Here is a 20,523-nt window from a genome sequence, read left to right as displayed (position 1 = left end):
TTAAACGGAGTGAGTCTTTTGCGTTCAAGGGGCTTTTCGAGATACTTATATGTTGTACTCATCCTCTTCAAATTTTCATGAATATGTTTGGAATGCTTATTATTAGAGTTTCGGTGAATGATCTTCAGTGTATCTGATTACAATATATTCCCTATGACTTAATGTACACGCATAGGGCTTAATGTACACGCATATATGTACGTGTCTTCTAGTTCATTGTAACCCCCTTCAGCACAACTATTAACACTTTACTTTCGCCGCACTTACATTATCACACCTTCAATATCTACATTTCTAGCACTTTAATACCATGCACATTTAATTCTTTGCAACCGCTGGTCATTAGGCACCTATCTTTCTACCCCTTTTCGAGCTTTATGGCAAGGAACTGGTTTCCACCCGAGCCTAGGTTTTCGGACCTAGGTGCGACCTCTCTTGGCTTTACGAGGCTGAGATCCACGAGCTACAAATCTTTCGGAGTTCGTGGTTGCATCATTCTTAGGATCGACTTTCGGACCGTCTATTCCATCGAGTCTAGGTTCCAGCCTAGATTCCTTCTTTTCGTTCATTGAAGGCCGAGAACCATCCTTTGCACGGTCATAGTAGCCGTGATTCAACATAGCACGAAGAAATAGGGGAGAACTCATGGCAGCTAAATCCCCGAGCCACAGATCGTCTTAAGCGCATTCAACCGTATGCTTCACTTACTTGAAACCCAGCCGCCATTCAGTCCCACGAACTCTCAAGGCCATAGTACGACACTCTATATCGGTGGGGTTGGCATATATTGTGTTGGTTTCTACTTACTTGGGATCGCACCCTGGCACGCTTGGTTTTCTCATTATTTACCCATCGGCGATTTTCGACATGAACAAACATAACTGATCTTAGATTATGGTAATAAAGGGACAAATCAAATTTCATCCTTTGATAGTCAAGCACAACTTTACCATACCTCAGTTGGATTCAGGTGGCCAGAGAAGAACGAAGATACTTCGAAGAAATGAGTAGTAGTATTGGTCCATCGCATGTTTGGAATGAAATGAGTAGAAGTATCAGTCTATCGAGTGATGGTCGACGAGAACGAAAGTTCCATCTTTTAATTTTAACCCCTTTTTTCTCGACTTTTTCACGATAACAGTGCTTTGTCCAGTCGACATCAAACATCGATCAAAGGCTAAGCTTTCTAGTTCCCATCTATTGAAGCAGTTGCATCCACGGATCCCCGCTCTGCTATTCCCGAGTGACTCAAGCCTTTTCTTACTAGTATATCATCGAAACGTGTGGAAGTACCTAATTACGGAGGATCTGACGTATAAATTTTGCCTCATTGTTGAATGTCGCTCCACTTTTCAAGCAAACGATGGAACAGAGAGAAGGCAACCGGCGGGAAGTTCTTTTGTTGAGTATCAAAATGATCTTACGATTTCAAAATGAACCCAACTAGATCTACTGGTGAAGTATTTAAGTAGATCATTCTTAGATTTTGTCTACAATAATCAACTTCAAGCAAAATCAGGAGAATGTGAAAACTCACCTTAACCAGGTAGAAACAGCAAAAGCTTCTGTGCAAGAATTTGCAGATAGTGAAAGTGCAAGCTAGTTACACTGAAGGATTTTAGTATCAATTGACTGCACAACTATTTGGCTACTTGTTCAACTTTCTAAACTCGATTCCAGCAGAAGGCAAAATGTACCAATAGCAGAAAGAGGAGAGCCGTACGTATTATTTAGCACGAGTGAGCTCTGGTTTGACGCTGAAATCAAACCCAGTCGTTGAGCAAAGAGAGCCATGAATAACCAGAGTTTGGCCCTATCCAGCAGATCAGAAGAGCACAAGCTTCTGATGTAGCAGTACAAACAGTCTCATGATTGCCTACATTCCACAAGAATTGAGAATTTAAAAAATTCTGAGCAAGCAAAAGCTTTTTCCGACTGATGCCGGAGGAAACTACACAGCAGAAATAGCTAGATGTAACGTTCTCATAGAGTTTCCCAGACGCCCTCTTGATTGTTTTGGCTAAAACAGATCGATTCCCTGATAATAATATCAGTGATTCATACACAGCAGCAAAGAGAAGTGAAGAGTCATGTTAAACTGAAATATATGCATCTTATTATGAAGAACAAAAGGAAGCCAGAGAACATCCCATTGTCAAAAGTATTCCCCCTCAACTAACAGTGCACTACCCATTCTTCCTAAAGACAGGCTTATTGCGTTCAACCGAAACTTATATGAATTTAAACTAAAGAAACAAAAAAATTAGCATCCCGAACCAACTGCGTCAAGCCCTTAAGAGGAGAGACAATCAGCATTCATATCATATTTCCACTTTGGAAAGTTGATCTGTCAACATGTTACCAGCAGTCAGCTAGAAGAAACCTCCAGTAATCCTAATGTATGCAGCGACTCCATCGACTACCTCTGCAAATTCAATAAGAGCAGGATATATCAGATTAGCACGAGCAAGACTTAACAAATCAATACAACTGTATAAGATCGCAGATGCAAAAGGAAACTGAAAATCTTCCTATTGTCAATCAGTGGAAATTCAAGAGAAGGGGAAGAGTTTGATCTGACAGCATCTCGCTCGATCGGACAGTAAAAGTTCACAAATTTTCAACATGAACTAAGAAATTTTTACAGCTGGTCTCTGCGCCATCAAATTACCTTAGCATTGTCGGGAATCTCAGGAACCTTGTATGAATCCACAGTCACCTCCGTCAACCATAAACCAGGTACCAGCATCTGCGGAAGAAACAGATATCAAATCAGTCTCAAGAAACAATGGAATCCGATTAAATCAGACACTATGGAGTATGAAGAACTCGAATTCGAGAAACGGGAAATTTCATTCAACTCACATCCAGTTGCTTCTGAACAGCCCTCGGCCGCTTCTTGGGCTTCCTCGGAGGCCGATGACCCGTCATCATCATGAAGTCGTCCTCCACCTCCTTCCTCTTCAGCGTCGGGAAGAACTTGGCCCGCTCCTCCCTCTTCTTCTCCACCCCACTCCTCAGCCCCGTCTTCAGCATGAAGCCGTTGCCGTTGCTGTTGCCGCCCTCGCTCCTCTGCGGGGAGGGAGTAGCCCCAGCTTTCCCTCCGTCGGGCCCACCGAACGGTGCCTTACAAGCGGCCCTCCTCGTCCTCAGATTCCACGGCCTAACCAGGTTGTCCTCTTTGCCCTGGTCCGCCGCCTCGCCGGAGACCGCTCCCTGACGGAGGTAGCTGTCCGTCATCTTGCAAATCTCCTCCTTCAGATCACTCAAGTACTTCTCCCTCACCTCCCTGATCTCGCTGTCGCAGTCGATCACCCCACCGATCCCCAACTTCGGAACCACGGCATCCCCAGCCCTCCGCCGCTCCTCCCCGGAGACCGACCGCGTCGGGGAGATGTCAGGCCCCAGCGCCGTCCAGGGGGCTCGGAAGCCGGCGAGGGAGTCGATCTTCACGCAGCGCATGTGGAGCTGGCGGCCCCACTTGAGGCGGGGGAGGGAGAAGTTGTGGAGGGGCCGCGATCTCTCGGGGCCCATGGCCATCGAAGCCGCCGCTCGCTCACTGATGTCTCGCTCCCCCGAGCCCTCGGCAGTACACACCATTACCGGACAGACGAAGCTCTCAAGACTCGAGCTTCACCACACAACCAACCCAGCAAGCAAGCAAGAGAGATTGACAGGACGACAGACGAAGAAGAATCCCTCTCCAGGGATCGAATCAATCTCTTGGGGCTCGATCTTTCTCGGCGAAAGGGAATTTTCGCTTCTGGGGGCTTGGGGAAGGGGAAGGGAAGGCTATGGAGTTCTGTTCTCTCCTTTCTCAATTCGCCGGGAAACGGAAGTTTATATATGGAGGAGGAGACCAAGAAGAGAGAGAAACGAGATAGAGAGAAGGGCGGATTTAACGTTCGGCTTCGGGTCAGTTCATTCTAGTAAATATTTTAACAATGTGAGGACAAAACCGTAAATGCGCCCTCGCTCCACTAATCTGGGTCCGTGCGGCCCGGTTCACCGAAGTGCGGTGTCGTTTTAGAACGATTGCTAATTTCTTGGTGAAATATCCCTGTTAAAATATTATATTATAGTCATGATAATAATTAGTTGGCTTATTTTATTGATTTATTATCTCAAATTTTATCTTATAATATATGTGGAATATGTTTGCAACAAAATCAGATTTGCGTGTGAAAATCTCGGGCGAAGGTGTATGTTTACTTAGGTCGATACAGATTCAAGTGGAGCCATGTTTAAGTTGTTGCTTAATTCTTTCATATTCGTGTTATTTCCGAGAAAAGTTATCAAACCGTATTGAAATTCTCCATTCGACTTTAGCAACTTGATAATTAAATAAAAAAGGCGCGTCTCAGTTGAAATGTGGTTTTATTAATTTGGAAATGTTTCAAAAGGGAGAGGGAAAAAGAAGCATAATCATCGATTTGGAAATGTTTCGAGAGAAAACGTATCAGTTTATTAATTTACCTTTTTATACTGAATTTCCTTATGTAATTAAGTATATATATTCTTCTATCTATATATATTGTCCAGTTGCCATATACTGATCACACATAATCACGAAGTAAAAATAGTTCACGCGCCTTTCTTATAACTGGAGAAAAGAAAAAAAATAGGGAAGATAGGTGAAGGAATGCAATAAGTTTTAATGGAACAAAACCAGCTAGTAAAAATTTGTGGAATTTTTTTGGGGGAAACATTTGTAAATGCACAAATTAAAGTGATTCAAAGCAAACAATTCCATCACATCAGTTCCATCTGACCTAACTTGATTAGCCTCGGAGGCACTATATATATCATTAACCATTTAGATTGGGAATTTATATAATTTAATTTAGTCAAAAATATTGCTTAAGTTTAATTAAAAAAAACCAAAATTTACTCATTTTTCATTGAATAGCTAAAAAGTGAAAACAATTTCAAATTTAGGTAAAATTTAAGTGGCGATAAATAAAATTATGTGGGAATACTAGTATAGATCTATGATAATTTTCAATTTTAAATATATTTTTTCAAAGAAACGATAATGCAGATTTCCCTTTTTTTTTAAACTAACTCAATTGAAATTCAATTTAATTGACCATTACCTTCTATTTAAAATTTAATTTAATTGAAAATTTTATTTTAGTTTGTCATTGTATTTTTTTCTACTGTTTTAATCAATAGATTCATTATCTATAAGTTTTTTTCCTCATTGGCCTCCAGGTTTTGGTTCAATGCTCTATTAGGTCTCCAATCTTTTTATTTACTTTTTATGATTTGATCCCTCTGGTTTAGTCCATTGACATGCTTCAAGTCAAGCTAGTCAATGGGCGGACTCATGTGGCAACACAGAACAGCCGACATAATAAACTAATTTTCACGTTTTATTTTTTCACTAGCATAATTGTTGTACTTCGGTTTTATCTAACTAACTTCCTTATTTTTCATTTGCAACGTTAGTTCATGACTTTTTGCTTAATCAGGGTGCACTCAATGTGCAATCGAGGTGCACTCAGTGGGCAAATATCAGATTATATATCCCTATTATTCAGCATAGAATGTTTATATCTATCTCCAGGAAATAAATCTATCTTCTAAAGATAGATTTGAGTTGATTTCTTTAATTTGAATTTGAAAATTATCACTACGACGTGGAATTTTAATGAATTAAGGATAGATTCATACAAGGAAATTTTTGGTGATAGCAATCATGGATTATGTTATAGAATCATGTCAAATTAATCGTGAAAAACGACTTTAGCAAACTTGAAAATGAAATAGAGGACTATGCCAAAATGCAAAGAACTAAATAAATATTATTTGTGTCATTTTATAATATTATACGTGTATATAATTTACGTGGACGTTCATATTTTTTTCTCCATGTATGAGGCGGTTACCATGTAAAAATTTAAGATAAATTGCACTAGTGGTTCAAAAAGTTTACAAACGTTTCAATATAATACAAAAAGTTTTTTTGCTACTTGATGGTACAAAAAGTTTCAAAATTGTTTAAGTATAGTACAAATCGTCATCTCGCCATTGACGCTGTCAAACCAATGTTATTGGTGCAAAATCGGTTTTTGTGAGACGTTACATGATGGTGCAAAATATTTTGAAGTTGTAACTTAATAGTACAAAATATTTTACGTAAGTTACATGATGGTGCAAAATTTATAAATCTTGTAAAGGACGGCTTGACAGCGTCAATGGCGAGATAGCGGTTTGTACTATACTGAAATAACTTTAAAACATTTTGTACCATCAAATAACAAAGAAAAACTTTTTGTACCATATTGAAATATTTGTAAAACTTGTTGGACCACCAATACAATTTACCCAAAAATTTAAGCATCCGCCTTCCCGATTGGCCATAGATAGGGGATATAATCCACGTTTTCGGTAAACGGGGACATGGTCTGCTTTACAAGATAGAAGGCGTGTAAATGGAGAGTAAACATTATTAGGAGCAAAGCATAGCGAAACAATATTGTGGTATATATGGGAATAACTGAACTAACGAGCCACTTACTCGCGTGGTGCGCATGGTTTATATCTGTGGAAAAATCGCTGAGTATTTTTGTCTACTTAAAAGAAAAAAATTTAAAGTTAATTTTGTAAACATATATTTTATGAATTTTTCCTAAGATAATTCACGGATATCTTCGAAAATGTTGATATTCAGAATAACTAATCTAATTGATGAATTGGACACAAAACAAGAATCCTCCTTTGTCTTCATAAATCTCAAATCTAAATCTAGTCATTACAATATCTTATAATATATGGAATTTGTGTACAAGAAAAGTAGATTTGCGCGTGAAAACTTCGTCTGATGGTGTACATTTACTTAGGTCGAAACATATTCAAATGGTGCCATGTTAATTAAGTTGTTGCTTTAACTCTTTCATATGCGTGTTATCTCCGAGAAAAGTTATTAAATCGTATCGAAATTCTCCACCCGACTTTAGCAACTTAATAATTAAATAAAATTGCGCGTCTCGAATGAAAAGTGATTTCTATTAATTTGGAAATGTTTCAAAAGAGAGGGAAAACAAGCATAATCATCAATTTGGAAATGTTTCAAGAGAAAATGTATCAGTTTATTAATTTACATTTTTATACTGAATTTCCTTATGTAATTAAGCATATATGTTCTTCTACCCATATATATCGGCCAGTTGCCATATACAGATGATATAATCATGTAGTAAAAATAGTCTCGCTCTCTTCTAATCGAATAGAAAAAATAAAGTAGCCGAACGAATGCAATAAGTTTTGCGGCAACAAAACCTACTAGTGAAAATTTGGAGATATTTTTCGGGGAAATATTTGTCTATGAACAAAAATTGATAGAAACTTGAAGAATTTATATGGAACAAACTGATCATCTGAATGTTTTCTGGTTCCATTAGAGGTAACAAGATATGCACAGCAAGTAATTCCATCTGCCCTAACAATTTGATTAGCCTTGGAGGCACTAAGAAAAATTATAGAATCATTTCAAAGCGGCAAAAACGACTTTAGCAACTCAAAAATAAAATAGCGCTCTATGCCTAAATGCAAAGAACTAAATAAATAATATTTGTGCAATTTTATAATAGGAGCAAAACATAGTGAAACTTTGTGGAATATATGGGAATTAACGAACTAATCCTCTCCTCTGGATACTCATTAGACGCCACAAATTATTGGATCATAGCGAAAAGCTCCATTCCCTTCGACATGAGAAATTACTCTATTTTATTTGAGTAAGTCTCCACAAATGAAAAAAAATATATCTTTTCAGACAATTGTTTCATTCTTTCAAATTCCGAATATTGCAGTTTGATGTGGCAGCTGCATCGGCAAGTCACAAATATATAAAGAAGATATCTGTAAAAAATTATAAGGGGTGTACACATAGTTAAGCTCCTATAAAAGAATTTGAATGTAGTAGGCACTGCGTGTTGTAATTTGATTTTGGGCCGATTGGTATTGCAGGCAAGAATTCTAGATTTAACAAAATCTGGCGTATGATCATCTATTCTCGTTGCGGTTTAATTAGTGTTAACTTTATCTTTGTGATTGTGATTTATCTCTTTCTTTTGTAGTTGATTCAGTTGCTTGATCTTTCGCTCATGCTTAGCCCCCAAGTTTTCGCAAGGTCTGAACTTATTTTTTGTTCAAATTTGTATTTTTTTTGTACCTTTCATTCTTTTTTCTTGTTTATACTTGTTTACATTCCATTCCTTCTGTTCAATTTTTTCTTAGTAAATTCCACGTTCATCCTCCCGGTAGTTTGATTATCGCATACACCCCTAAAACAAATATATGATACTACCCTCATTTTGTTGAAATGGCAATCTAAGTGGCGCCAGGTAAAAATATATCTATTTGACGTGATTTTTACCCATTTTTCAAATTTTATAAAAATATTGAAAAGCTAAATATAATTGAAAAATAAAGAAGAAAATGAGTGTGGAAATTCACCAATAGAGGAGGGCCGATGGTGGCTCATCAGAGGGAACACTCCCCCATGCAACGTCACTCAAGAGGCAGAGTCGAAAAAAGCAGATGGGAACAACGGTGGCTCGCCGGATGCCAGCATCCCTTCAAGCGGAGGTCGTCTGCAACTTCGAATGCCACCTAGAACCTTGCGTGGGGTGGTCCCCTCTAGTGAGCCACCACTGTCCCACCCACTCCTTCATTGGTTCACATTTCATTCTTTTTTTTTTCATATTTTTTAATTTTAATTATTTTTAAATAAAAATAGAATGTCTTGCCAACAATATTTGCACGTGATGTACCACAAACTACCATTTTAGCAAAAGATGGTAGAGTTAGGTGGTGTTTGATAGATTAAGGCGTGATTTAGGAGTGTTGTTGCTGAAATAAAAGTGATGAAGTATAATTGCTGAAAAATAAATGCAGATTTTAGAATAAGCAAAAGCATTTGGGAGGGAATAATTGAGAGCTGTTGAATGTAAAAAAAAATGTAATTATTAATACTTGAAACAGAATATGCAGAAGCAGATTCATAAGTACTTATTAACCTGCTTGAAAAAATCGCGTTTGCAACCGCAATTTTGACCCAAATCATGGTTTCAAAGACATTCACCAAACACCAAATCTACTTAAAATTATAAGAAAAAGTGATTATAAAACCTCTCACCGCACTCCCAAACGAACTCTTAGTACTTAAGACTTAAGCACTTAATAATTAGTTAAGGAAAGAAATGTATAATAAGAGAGAATGAATAATAAGGATGAGAAAATATTTTGTGAGGTGAAAAAAGTACCAATAAGTGAAAAATAACTTATTTCATTAAGTTAAAATTTTTTTCGTACTCATTAAGTGGTTTTTGACTCAATGATTAAGTAATTTAAAAAATTACTCTTCATCTTTCTCTCTCATATTTATTTTTCTATATAACTAACTTGTAATTAACTTTTAAACATTTATTTAATTGAATTTGTAATAAACACAACCTTAGTGTCATTTTTTTAAAACATAAATGCAACATTCTATTAAAGTGCAGGGTACGTATGCAGAATTTACCTTTCATTTTCTTAAATATTAGCGCATGACCTGGGCGTTACTCGCACGAATATAGTAAACTAAAACTATATAAATAAATAAAAACTACATAAATAAGTAAGTGAGAGAAAAATAAATTAATTTTAATGGATCCTCTAATTGTACATTATGTGATGTGTACAAAATTTGAAGGAAAGAAAAAAAATAGGGAAGAGTGGACGGAGTGTTATTTATTTTTTCTTTGGCCAGTTAATTGTTATATTAACAATCATATTCTTTAATTTGTGGTTTTCATTAATTAGAATTATTTCTGTTAAGAGTTCTTTTGGGAATGAAAAATGAGATGGAAATTTGGAATGAATGTCCCTTTCTTTTTTTTTTCTTTTTTTTCCGATAAGAATCATAGTATCTGAAAGCTCAATTGGACCCCGACTAATCTAGTCGAGTTGTGTCGGCCCACTAAAAATTAAAACTATTCCAGTGTTGATTTTTTGCATTCACAAAAGCTTGAATCCGAAACCTTATTTAAATTGAACAAGCGCCGAATCGTTTGAATCAATCCACATTAATAAATGTCTCATCCTCTATAATAGTATAGATATAGATGCTCTATTTTGTTCAATTAGATTATTACGTTTTACTTTATAATCATCCGGTTCTGAGATATTAGTTGCTCTTTAACCTATTTTACTTATCCTTTTTTTTTGGGTGAATAGTTTAATCTATTTTATGATTCTGATGCATAATATTCTTGTCTTTACACTTTGTCCCTTTAAATTTAGAACAATACTTCTTTCTGTTCAATTAGGTACCCTATCTTTTGCTTGTTTTGTAGTTTGGCCCCTATGTTATATATAGTTAGTTGACTCGTGGCGTTGTGCACACCAACATAGCAAAAAGACGACCCCTTATATGGTTACATTGAGGTCATCGACATGGCAACTCCTTGTCAAGTGGTAACTCCACATTAAACAAGAAGCAAATTGTATTGATAAGGAAAAAAACACTTTTGATCCTCAATCTTTCGCGTTTTTGTCATTTTAATTTTAAACTTTTTTTTTGGGCTGCTCTCATCCTAAACCTTTGGTTTTTTTTCACTACTTTAGCCCTACTGTCCATTTTTTCATTAAAAAACACATTTTCCGTCCAAAATTTAATTTTTCAAATAATAATAATTAAATAAAAATATAAAATATAAAATATAAAAAAAAAATAGCGGGGCAGACGCAGGGAGGTGGGGGCACTTTTATTGGATGTCTTGGGAAAAAATCTATTTTGTTTTGCGACTGTCGTGAGATTAGAGATTGATCCATCATCATATTTTTATGTTGTGATTTCATTGTGTTTGCGAAAGTCCAAATTGTACTAAGCATGTTTGATACCTGAAACAGTATGAGATGCTCAATGTGGAAATGTACACTAGTATACATATATTACCAACTCACAGTCAAGATGAAACACTCTCAAAATCATGTAGTCAAACCCGATTTTGGAATGTCAATCCAAGGATATGGAAATAATGTTCACCACTTAAGAAAAACTAAGAGATGCATAATGTAAAGGGCGCGCACAAAACAAACTCTAATAGTATTAATTAGTTTTCCCCTCTTACAATGAGAATAAATCTCAATTTATAATCTTGATCAACAACCATTTTATATATGGATACTATCCCCTATATTATTATTTTTTTGGGGGGATTTTCTTTTTTTGGGGTAATTGATATATGGACTAACCCCCTATTCTTTTCGTTACGTGACGTCGTGTAATTCGTAAATACAACTATAACACCCCAAAATCCTACATTGATGGGAGAAAGAGTAGATGAAGTGGTTTATAAAGACCAACCTATGGAATACTAGTAACTTGGGCTTAAGCATTTTAGGCCAGTGGTTGGACTTGACAAGTTGGTAGGCTAGTCTTGTAAATTGGGTCGGATCGTTACAAGTGGTATTAAAGTAGTGCAGGAAATGTGGGAACTAAGTGCTATGCGGACAAAGTGCTACACCCGACGAACTGGGTGGGAGCCACCTCTTGAACTGCAGAAGTCACCTCTACAATCCTACCTGCCTGGTAAAGTGTCATGAGTCTGGATATAATTTGTTAGAATAGCTTGACAAAGAGGTCAAGCCTTTGAGTGAGGGATATTGTAACACCCCAAAATCTCATATTGATGGAAAAAAAAAGAGTTAATGAAGTGGTTTATAATGACTAACCTATCGGATTATTAGTAACTTGGGCTTAAACATTTTGGGCCGATGGTTAGACTTGACAAGTTGCTAGGCCATATCGTAGATTGGGTCGGATCGTTACAACATCTGGTGACGTGATTTTTACTGACTTTTCTAAACTTTTTCTTTTTAAATATTGAAGGGTTAAATAAATTAGAAAAATAAAGAAGAAAAAGAGAGAAGAAATTCAGCCAAAGGAGAGGTCGGTGGTGGCTCATCTGAAGGGCAAGACCGCTTAAGAGACATAGTGGGAATGCGGATAGGGACAGTGGTGGCTTGGCGGAGGCTGCCACCACCACCTCAAGGTAGTTTGCTGCAGGTGCCACCCAGGGGACCTCTCGTCCGTTCCCTCCAGCAAATCATTGTTCACCCTCTCCTCCTTCGATGGTGTTCAATTATTTCTTTTCTAATTAATTTTTTTATATATAGTTTTAATTTTTCAGTTTTTCAAACAAAAAAAAAGAGAGAGTAGAAAGTAACGTTGGTAATGCAGACATGGCGCCACATGAAGTGCAATTTCAACAAAAATAGAGAAGTTAAAAATGTCATATTTTTGCTTATCCAAAAAAAAATGTCATATTTTTAAAGCATAGATAGGCATTCCATTAAACTAGAAGGTGTGTACGTAGAATTTACCATTTTTTCCTACATATGTTCTGTTTTTGTTCAATTAGTTAGATTATTACGTTTTGCTTTATACATTATCTGGTTCTGAGATATTAGTGGCACTTTAACCTATCGTATGATTCTGATACATACAATTCTTTGTCTTTACACTTTGTTCCTTTTAGTTTGATAACTTGTTTCTTTCAATTAGGTACCCTATCTTTTGCTTGTTTTATGGTTTGGCCCCTATGTATATGTAAGTTAATTGACTCGTTGTGGCTACATTAAACAGCATAGAAGCATGCATATGTAAGTTTACATTCTTATACTGATAAAGTAAAACAAGATCTATCCAGGACTTATGTATAAGAATTATTTTTTCGGTTACATGGGACTTACAAAAGAATTATTTAACGACCTGACTTTGCACCTAATCGCAATACATTCATGGAAGTGGAGTCTCTTACTTTGATCCCAAGATCTTAATTTAGATTTGAACTCCCAATTAGAAACTTTCCCTCATACTTGGATGTCTTGGGAAAACATCTGTACTGTTGCTTGTGGCAGTCGCGAGACTAGCCACGTTGTTGCTTGTGACTGTTGTGAGACTAGACATTGATCATGCGTTCATCATGCCTTTCTATTGTCATTTCATTGAATTGGAAAGAAGAAAACGGAGTTATCCTTGACTTGTTAGCTGAAACTAATCCTTATTCGAATATCGATTTGCTATAATCATAACATACTCACATGCTCTGAATGTAAAGGCCACATTTTATTGCCTTTTTCATCCGTAGGAAGTGAGCAATCGCAGTGGCAAGATCGGCTTCAAGAAATTGATCCTATTAAGTAATCTCAGATCAAGATCAACAGCCATGGGAAGCTCCAGAAAGACATTCCACTTCGTACGGTAGAGGATTCCAATTTTCAACGGCTACCTGCGATCTCCTTCATTAATAATTCCAAAAAACCCAACCGACCACTCCACCCTTTTACAGCTCGGCTCTCTTTCCTCACTTCACCTTTTCCTGTCCTTTTTTAAGGCTCTCCATTCATTCCTTAAGGCAACGTTTGGATTGAGGAATTGGGAGGAATTAGGAGGGGGGGAGGGATAGGATTATTTAACTCATGTTTGGGTATTTATTTTAAGGAGTGGGGAGGGGCTTGGAGGGATTAGTTACTCCTCCGAACCCCCACAAAACTCTATTCCACAATTTTGGTGTAATGGAGAGAGAAGATTTTTAAAAGATTTTAATTTATGTGAAAAAACTAATTTATCTATTTCTTTTAACTAATCTTATAAAAATGTAAGAAAAAAAGGTACATTCTTCGAAATAACTATTTCCCATCCCGATCTAATTTTATATCCAAACATGGAATGATCTATCTTATTCCACAATTTCTTATTCACATTATAATTTTTCTATCCAAACATGAGATTCTTTATACTTCCTTTCCCTCCCCTCCTTATCCTTCCCTTCCCTTCCCTTCCCTTCCCCTCCCCTTCCCTCCCCTCCACCCCTTTATATACAAGCGAACTGTAAGCCTCCAGTCCCCTGCCTATATCTCTGTCTTTCACTCTACTTCAACGAAGAAGATCCTATTCTTTCCCTCTCGCATTTGCTTTTTCTTTGCACCGATCCCGACATCCGAAGATGCCCAAAAGGAGGCCTCTTGTCATCCTCAAGAGGGTCTCGAACCTCCTGAAGAGGTCGGTCTACATTGCCAAGTTGAGCACCAAGCCCATCATCCCGAGGCTCATTCTGCTCAAAAAATCGAGGAAGGCATGCCGGAAGAGCTACCACTACCAGTTCCTCCAAGAGTACGAGTTCTCCCCTTCGAGCACGCCCCTCATTGGCTACAACACCAGGGAATTGAACCGTAAAAGGTTCCGAGGCATCACTAATTCGCTGTTCTATCTATGTGGCTGCTTGGGGGAGGCTACAACGAGTCCCGCAATGGATGGAGATTACGCTCCGCTAGCCCTGCCACCGGCCATTGGAGATGCCTTCCTAGGGAATACGGACTTTGACTCAGTAGACGGGGAAGAAGATTCGGTGGATCAGAGGGCCGAGAGGTTCATCGAGAATTTCTACGAGGAGATGCGAATGCAGCGAAGAGCATCGATCTAGCGACTTGCGGACAACTGTAGCTGGTCGTCGATTTCCTTTTTTGTTTCATTGCTTGGCTCTTTAGGAATTCCAGATGGTTTTTTGCAGAACGTGGAAATTTGTTTTCCTCTCCTTTCTTTTTCTCCTTTGATTAATTCTTCCCTTTTATAGATTCCTTTGATTAATTCTTGAATGTGTTTGAGTGTCTTTGAAAATAATGGGAATTCAATCAATTGAATGGTTGAAAGTTCTTTAGTAAATAGAGTGATGGATATATGCGGTCATGGATGATGACAATTAGTTGGAAAAATCCTTTTTACTTTAAAAGGTCATTGCAGTCATTCCATTTTCCACTAAAATGTCAGTTCTAATATAATTGAAAAAATTATTTACAACCTAATTATATGATAATTGTAGATGGTGTGCTGTGACATCATAACATTATTATAAAAGAAACAATTTAAAAGTATATATTATATACCTGTCCCCCAAAGTACAATAGTAGCTCATATTGGATACTTCTATTGGCCAATATATTCTTTTAACTGTCTAGACCACGAGGGGAAGAAGAATAGTTGACTCCCAACGAACAAGATTTTCAGAATATTCAGATATGTAAAAACTCACCCAAAAAAAAAAACTAATGCTCATAGCTCGACGTCTATTTTTTAAAAACAAGTTTTTAATTCAATTTTTGTAAATTGAGAAAATTTGCCGCTGGGATAGCTTCATCACTTTTGTCTATTTATATTAGGAGCACTCTAAGTCTTTTAAACGGTCACGCCCTTACAACCAATATTCATAACCTTTTATAAGGCAATCACCATCATGCCGCAACACTAGAAATTGGTGCTGCAACGACGACTATATTAACATTCAGTCAGTTAGTTTCGCGCTGTGTCACCAAAAATCAGTTGTTGCGGCATTAGCCAATTTGTAAGTTTAGAACAATATATTTTGCGCTGTAGCTCCAAAATTCGATGTTGTGGCACTGAGTAATCTGCGAATTTGGACAACAAGTTCGGTGCTCCTCTGTGTGACATTCTTCAACTGATCATATCTCTTTCATGCGAACTCCAATCCGCATTCCATTCAAACCATTGAGCATCACCAATAATTTTAAATAAAAAAGTAAATATTTTAAAAATTAGGTAAAATTAAACAAGGAAAATATAATAAGAAAAATAATCTTGATTTGATATAGATGCATCCACTAGAATGTAGACTCTTTAGACTCGTTTCTTTCTCTAAATTTATTGTTTTAGCATTTTCTTAATCAGTCAAATGACCTCTTTGCCCCTCATAAATGTTATTTGCCAAATGTGACTCATTTTGACCGAAAAATTCATTGGAGGGAGGAAAAAGTGCCTATTTTTTCATGGAGGTCGGGACCACAGTGAAACGTTTTTGAAGGTTTCTTTTGTTTTTTCTTTTGGGTGGGGGTCGTCGAGCCAAGAAAACCCAATAATTTGGGAGGTAAATGCATTTATCTCTAGATTTTAATAGTAGCGATATTTTTTATTTTCGAAAAAAAGGCTGTAAAAGGAATTTTTAAAATGGCGTTTGAACTAAATATATGAAATAAAATATGCATTGGTAATGAAATTAAATATTGCATAAATATTAAATGACACAATCAGTGGCAAAATTAATATTTCATCATTTAAGATAATTCAAATATTTTTATTAATAATTAAATTAATCTTTTAAAATAAAAATAATTATATTAAAAATGATAATAAATAAATATATGAAAGTTGAACCGGTGCAATGCATGGGACGGGATGAACAGCAGGTAGTATAGATAAAATAAGAAATACGCTACCCAGGGCTGTTACATGAGGTAACTGATCTGCCCAGCCCAGCCCAGCCCAGCAAACCACTTTCCTCTCGTTGACAAACAATGTTGGGCTTTTTTCCTATTTTGTTTTTCATTATATATATATATATATAGATATATATGACGTGTACCATGTTAGGTACGGCGTTTTTTTTTTTCCGGTTATAATATGAGGCTTATGGCCTAATACAAGGAAATGGAAATAAAATCTAAATAAATAAGCACAGGTAGTCCCACTGATGAAAATCGAACCCGAAATCTCTGCGAGATAGAGAATAGGAGAGGGAGAAAGAATGCAAGGGAATTCAAAAAATGCGTGAGAGATTTCATTGATGTTGTGAACAAGAAGCCATAATAGAAACCACTCTCCCGTCGTGTGGCGCATGGTTATGCCGACACGCGAGATTACCAGGTGAGAGTGTTAGTCACTGCACTACACCATTTTCTCAAAGGACGTTTGTTATTTTAATTTCTTTTGTACTTATTAACTTAACTTGTAATTTATAATTTATATGTTTAAAATTGGTATTTTCGGGATAAGGAAAGTTTCCTTCAACCATCATCCTGTTCCCTTTGGTATCATAAACGTCCTTCACTGGCTGGTCGGAGAATTCTGAAAGAGAACTTTAGCAGACAAGCCAAACGAAGAATTCAAATTTTTGTTTTTTCTCCGTGATAATGGGGGCCAAGAATTCAAGTCTTATATATACGAAGGTTTGTTCTGTTCTCCATTCAAATCCTATTATTCGAAGGTTCGAATATACATAATTTGGGCACATATTGAATCATTAAAGGCTACCGTAACTGAGCGGAACTACATATATAATATTCGCCTAGAATGAATAACAGTGCGGCAAAAGAGCGAATATTCGTCTAGATAGCAAGGCATTCTTCTCCTCCGCCGCCATGTCAATTACGATTCTTTGCCGTCCTGTTATAATATTCGTCTAGAATGAATAATGTACTTCTGTCCTGAAAGGCTGGCCGGAACGTCCTTATCTTCATACTCTCTCTCTTCTGACAATGAAAGAGGTCGTGGGAACTTCCATCCTTTCTCGCAGATGGAGATACCCATGGCTGAATATCCTGAACCTGGACTTCTCCGTTTCAGCAGAGGAGATGAACCGCTTGGCACATGCGGATGATCCTTTCGAAACGCAGCACGAATGTATGTCTTGGGTGAATCAGGTCCCTTCAGCACACCGTGCATGACCGAGCACCAACTTTAGACAATTTCGTCGTTTGCTTTTTTCCTCAAAAAATCCATCCAGGCAAGGCAACATTGATTCCTGGATTCAGTTTGCAGTGGAGAAGGGGGTTAAACATCTCGAGGTGGACTGCGTTAATGTCCGTCCTATTTACCTGCCAAAACTATTCTTTCCCGATGTTGCAGCCCATGTTTTTGTCGAGCATTGTGCTATTGAAATCTCTGTGTCTACATCACGTCAGCATCACCTCGGAACAACTTGGTTGTTTCTTGTCGACATGCAAGTCGCTGGAGACTCTCTCGGTCGCAGACCCTGACTTATCTCAAGCTTGTTCGTTGGCCCTGATCCTCTGCAGTTGAAGCGCGTAGAGATATCATTTTGCCCGAATATGCTAACTATTGCCATCTGTTCCCTGATTCCTCATCTTGTCTCGTTCCGGTGTCACGGACTCTGTGGAGGAGCAACCACCTTTCACTTCAAGTGGGCTCTGCGGCTTGTCGATCTAGCTGTGGCTGAAGCTCTTTTCCGGACGGTTTATATCAAGGTGATCCCCTTTTCCAGAGACCTCCCGAAATGAATGAACCTGAAGCTCTTGACTTCGTATATTTTTTACGCTTTTATAACCAAAGATGATCTCTATGAATTATATTCCCCGGTAAGGAAGGCTCCTTTCCCGCAGCGCCTAACACTCATTGTGAGCAATTACATATACCAATTTCACTTACAATAGCGCCATCGTCTGTTCTCACCATGCCTTTGAATTGATTTTCATCAATGACCGCTACCTTGAAGCGCTTTTACGTGCTGGACAGGCACCTTTCATTCATGATGGAGACAATCTCAAGGGAAGGAACCGGAGAGTGATAACTGACCACCAACATCTGCAAGTGTTTGAAATTAGAAATTGGAATTCTGGGCTCACAAGCCATAGTCTCGCCCAAATCGTACCCCAATCCACCTGGGTTGTTTCTAACTTGCCAAATTTTAAATTGATGTCCAATTATTCCCCTAGAGGGCCAGTGCATTGTTTGATCTGGGGTGTAAGTAAAAGTCTGAAAATCCGGAAAACCGAAAAATCCGAACCTAACCGAATCAGAACTACCAGTGGTCAGTTTTTTATGCCCTCGGATGATCTTCGGATGGTTTTTTTTTTTGTTTAAAAACCTGTCCGAACTAAAGGGGACCAAATTTTTTTGAAAAAACCCACCCATTTACACCCCTATGCTTGATATATATGTAATATATAGACAACATATCTCAAAATAAACCATCTTGGGCTGAATTCAGCCCAAAAGAGAAAAGTGGGCCAAGGGCCCAGTGAATAATTGGACGTACGACCAAAAAGGTGGGCCTAGGGCCCGAAAATAAAAAAATAGCCTACAGTTCCTAATTTAAGAAAAAAGACTCTAATTCCAACTTAGCCCCATTTTTCTTAGTTTACACAATTTTATTCCATTTTATATTTTGAGTTAAATGCACTTTATCCCCTCACTTACAAGGTGAGTTTGGGTTTGCCCTCCAACATTCAAATTTTTGCACAGTACCCTGACCTTACCGAAAAATAAGCAATGTGCCCCTCAATCAAATTCCAACTAAAATTCCAGCCAAAAGAGAAAAGAAAGTGCATTTTTTTTGGGATTAAAACCACTTGTGATTGTTTAATGATTCTATAAATTAATTTAAACAAACGAATTCATGTTCATGTTTGTTAATTTAAATTTTCTGGGTTTGATTTAGTTCGTTATGCTTTTAGCTCCCTAGGACTTATCTAGAATCAGTGTGCAGAAATCATGTAGACAATTTTATGTTAAGATCATTCTTCCGCTTTTAACTCCCTAGAACTTATCCAGGATTCATGTTTTCCTATTTTACTTTCTCTGGTCGTTCATTCGTTTTCTATTGACATCTCGTTAAGACATATATAAACATAACGATCACGTTAATGTCCACTGTGGAAGTACGTACATAATTTTAATTTGAAAAGAAGGAAGTTCGTATATACAACTTAGTAAGACGTGCATGAATATAATTACTCATATCTTGGGCCAATTTCATCTAGAATTCAAGCACCAACTGATACATAATTTAGCCCTCTGATTATATCTTCACCACTGGCATTCGCATAGGGAAGAATATAGCTGAAAGCCCAAGAACTCAACTGTGAAGGCAAGTAATTTTGTACGGGCGTTAATACTAACAAGAAGACTCTCGTACATGAACAACATCTCACATTAAACATTCACAAGCGGCTTTAATTCAAAAAACAACACATTTTCTTTCTCTTTTGACTGGAATTTTGATCGGAATTTGATTGAGAGGGAACCTTGCTTATTTTCTATTAAGATAGAGGGTACTCCGCAAAAATTTGAATGTTGGGGGACGAATACATACTCACCTCACAAGTCGGGAGTAAATACTTATTTTTTTTTCAACTTTTATTAGGTCAAGTAGATTAACCAATAATCGAATTGAGACCCCATAGAAAAGTCTTTAAGTCCCCAAAGTTCCGCTAAGGTCACAAAGACCGCTCCGATTAATTTTTAGATTCATCTATGGTTTGATTAAGACCCCACAAATTGTGATATTAAAGTCAAGTGTACGTGATTAACAGATTAGATCGCTTTTAACTGGTTAATCACACCACACATATCCAAAAAGACTCACAGACTCGGCAATTGACCAAAAATCACTCAATTATTAAAACCGTGATTGACCTCTTGACACTCAGATCTGAAACCAAACCAATTCCATTTCATCAGTTATTCAAATCCTAGACCACAACTTATAAAAACTCGTGACCTTTAGGGAATAATTCCATTAAATCAACCATTTTAACCCTTGAACGCCCAACTGACCCGGGAGCAATCAATTAGCCGAGCCAACAAATTAATCAATTTCGACATCTAGTTCCTTTAACCCGACAGCAAATGAGAACTAACAATATCATAAATCAACCGCTCCATATCAAAGGCAGCCGTTAGCATTAGTAATTGTTTGGCTCAACAATGTCCATAGT

At 37.3% G+C, this 20,523-nt stretch overlaps 2 protein-coding genes across 3 annotated transcripts; one reads left to right on the top strand and one right to left on the bottom strand.

Moving 5' to 3' along the window:
- Window positions 1-1,584: 1,584 nt before the first annotated feature.
- LOC116212549 lies at window positions 1,585-3,872 on the bottom strand. 2 transcript variants are annotated; one of them, XR_004157864.1, is made up of 4 exons: window positions 2,866-3,872; window positions 2,672-2,749; window positions 2,363-2,425; window positions 1,585-1,876 (listed from the first exon to the last, which is right to left on the bottom strand). XR_004157864.1 is itself a non-coding variant. In XM_031547219.1 (3 exons), the coding sequence occupies exons 1-3, from the start codon at window positions 3,598-3,600 to the stop codon at window positions 2,420-2,422; spliced, it is 819 nt and encodes a 272-aa protein (XP_031403079.1). In that variant the 5' UTR covers window positions 3,601-3,872; the 3' UTR covers window positions 2,094-2,419. The 2 variants fall into 2 exon arrangements, 1 of the variants encoding a protein (XP_031403079.1); XM_031547219.1 differs by lacking the exon at window positions 1,585-1,876 and having other exon boundaries at window positions 2,094-2,425.
- Window positions 3,873-13,829: 9,957 nt separating this feature from the next.
- On the top strand, window positions 13,830-14,719 carry LOC116210380. Its single transcript, XM_031544247.1, has one exon. The coding sequence runs from the start codon at window positions 14,004-14,006 to the stop codon at window positions 14,478-14,480; it is 477 nt and encodes a 158-aa protein (XP_031400107.1). The 5' UTR covers window positions 13,830-14,003; the 3' UTR covers window positions 14,481-14,719.
- Window positions 14,720-20,523: the final 5,804 nt, after the last annotated feature.

Source organism: Punica granatum, chromosome 6 (genome assembly GCF_007655135.1).
Source record: "Punica granatum isolate Tunisia-2019 chromosome 6, ASM765513v2, whole genome shotgun sequence".
NCBI classification, from domain to species: domain Eukaryota; kingdom Viridiplantae; phylum Streptophyta; class Magnoliopsida; order Myrtales; family Lythraceae; genus Punica; species Punica granatum.
The sequence above is the reverse complement of the archived record's forward strand: the minus strand, read 5'-3'. Positions and strand labels throughout refer to the sequence as shown.

Excerpts from the sequence above, each read along its gene's own strand:
- LOC116212549 (XM_031547219.1), bottom strand. The coding sequence starts at position 3,600 with ATGGTGTGTACTGCCGAGGGCTCGGGGGAGCGAGACATCAGTGAGCGA. Across the intron at positions 2,750-2,865 it reads CTGTTCAGAAGCAACTGGAT|ATGCTGGTACCTGGTTTATG; the intron begins GTGAGTTGAATG and ends TTTCTTCCGCAG.
- LOC116210380 (XM_031544247.1), top strand. The coding sequence starts at position 14,004 with ATGCCCAAAAGGAGGCCTCTTGTCATCCTCAAGAGGGTCTCGAACCTC.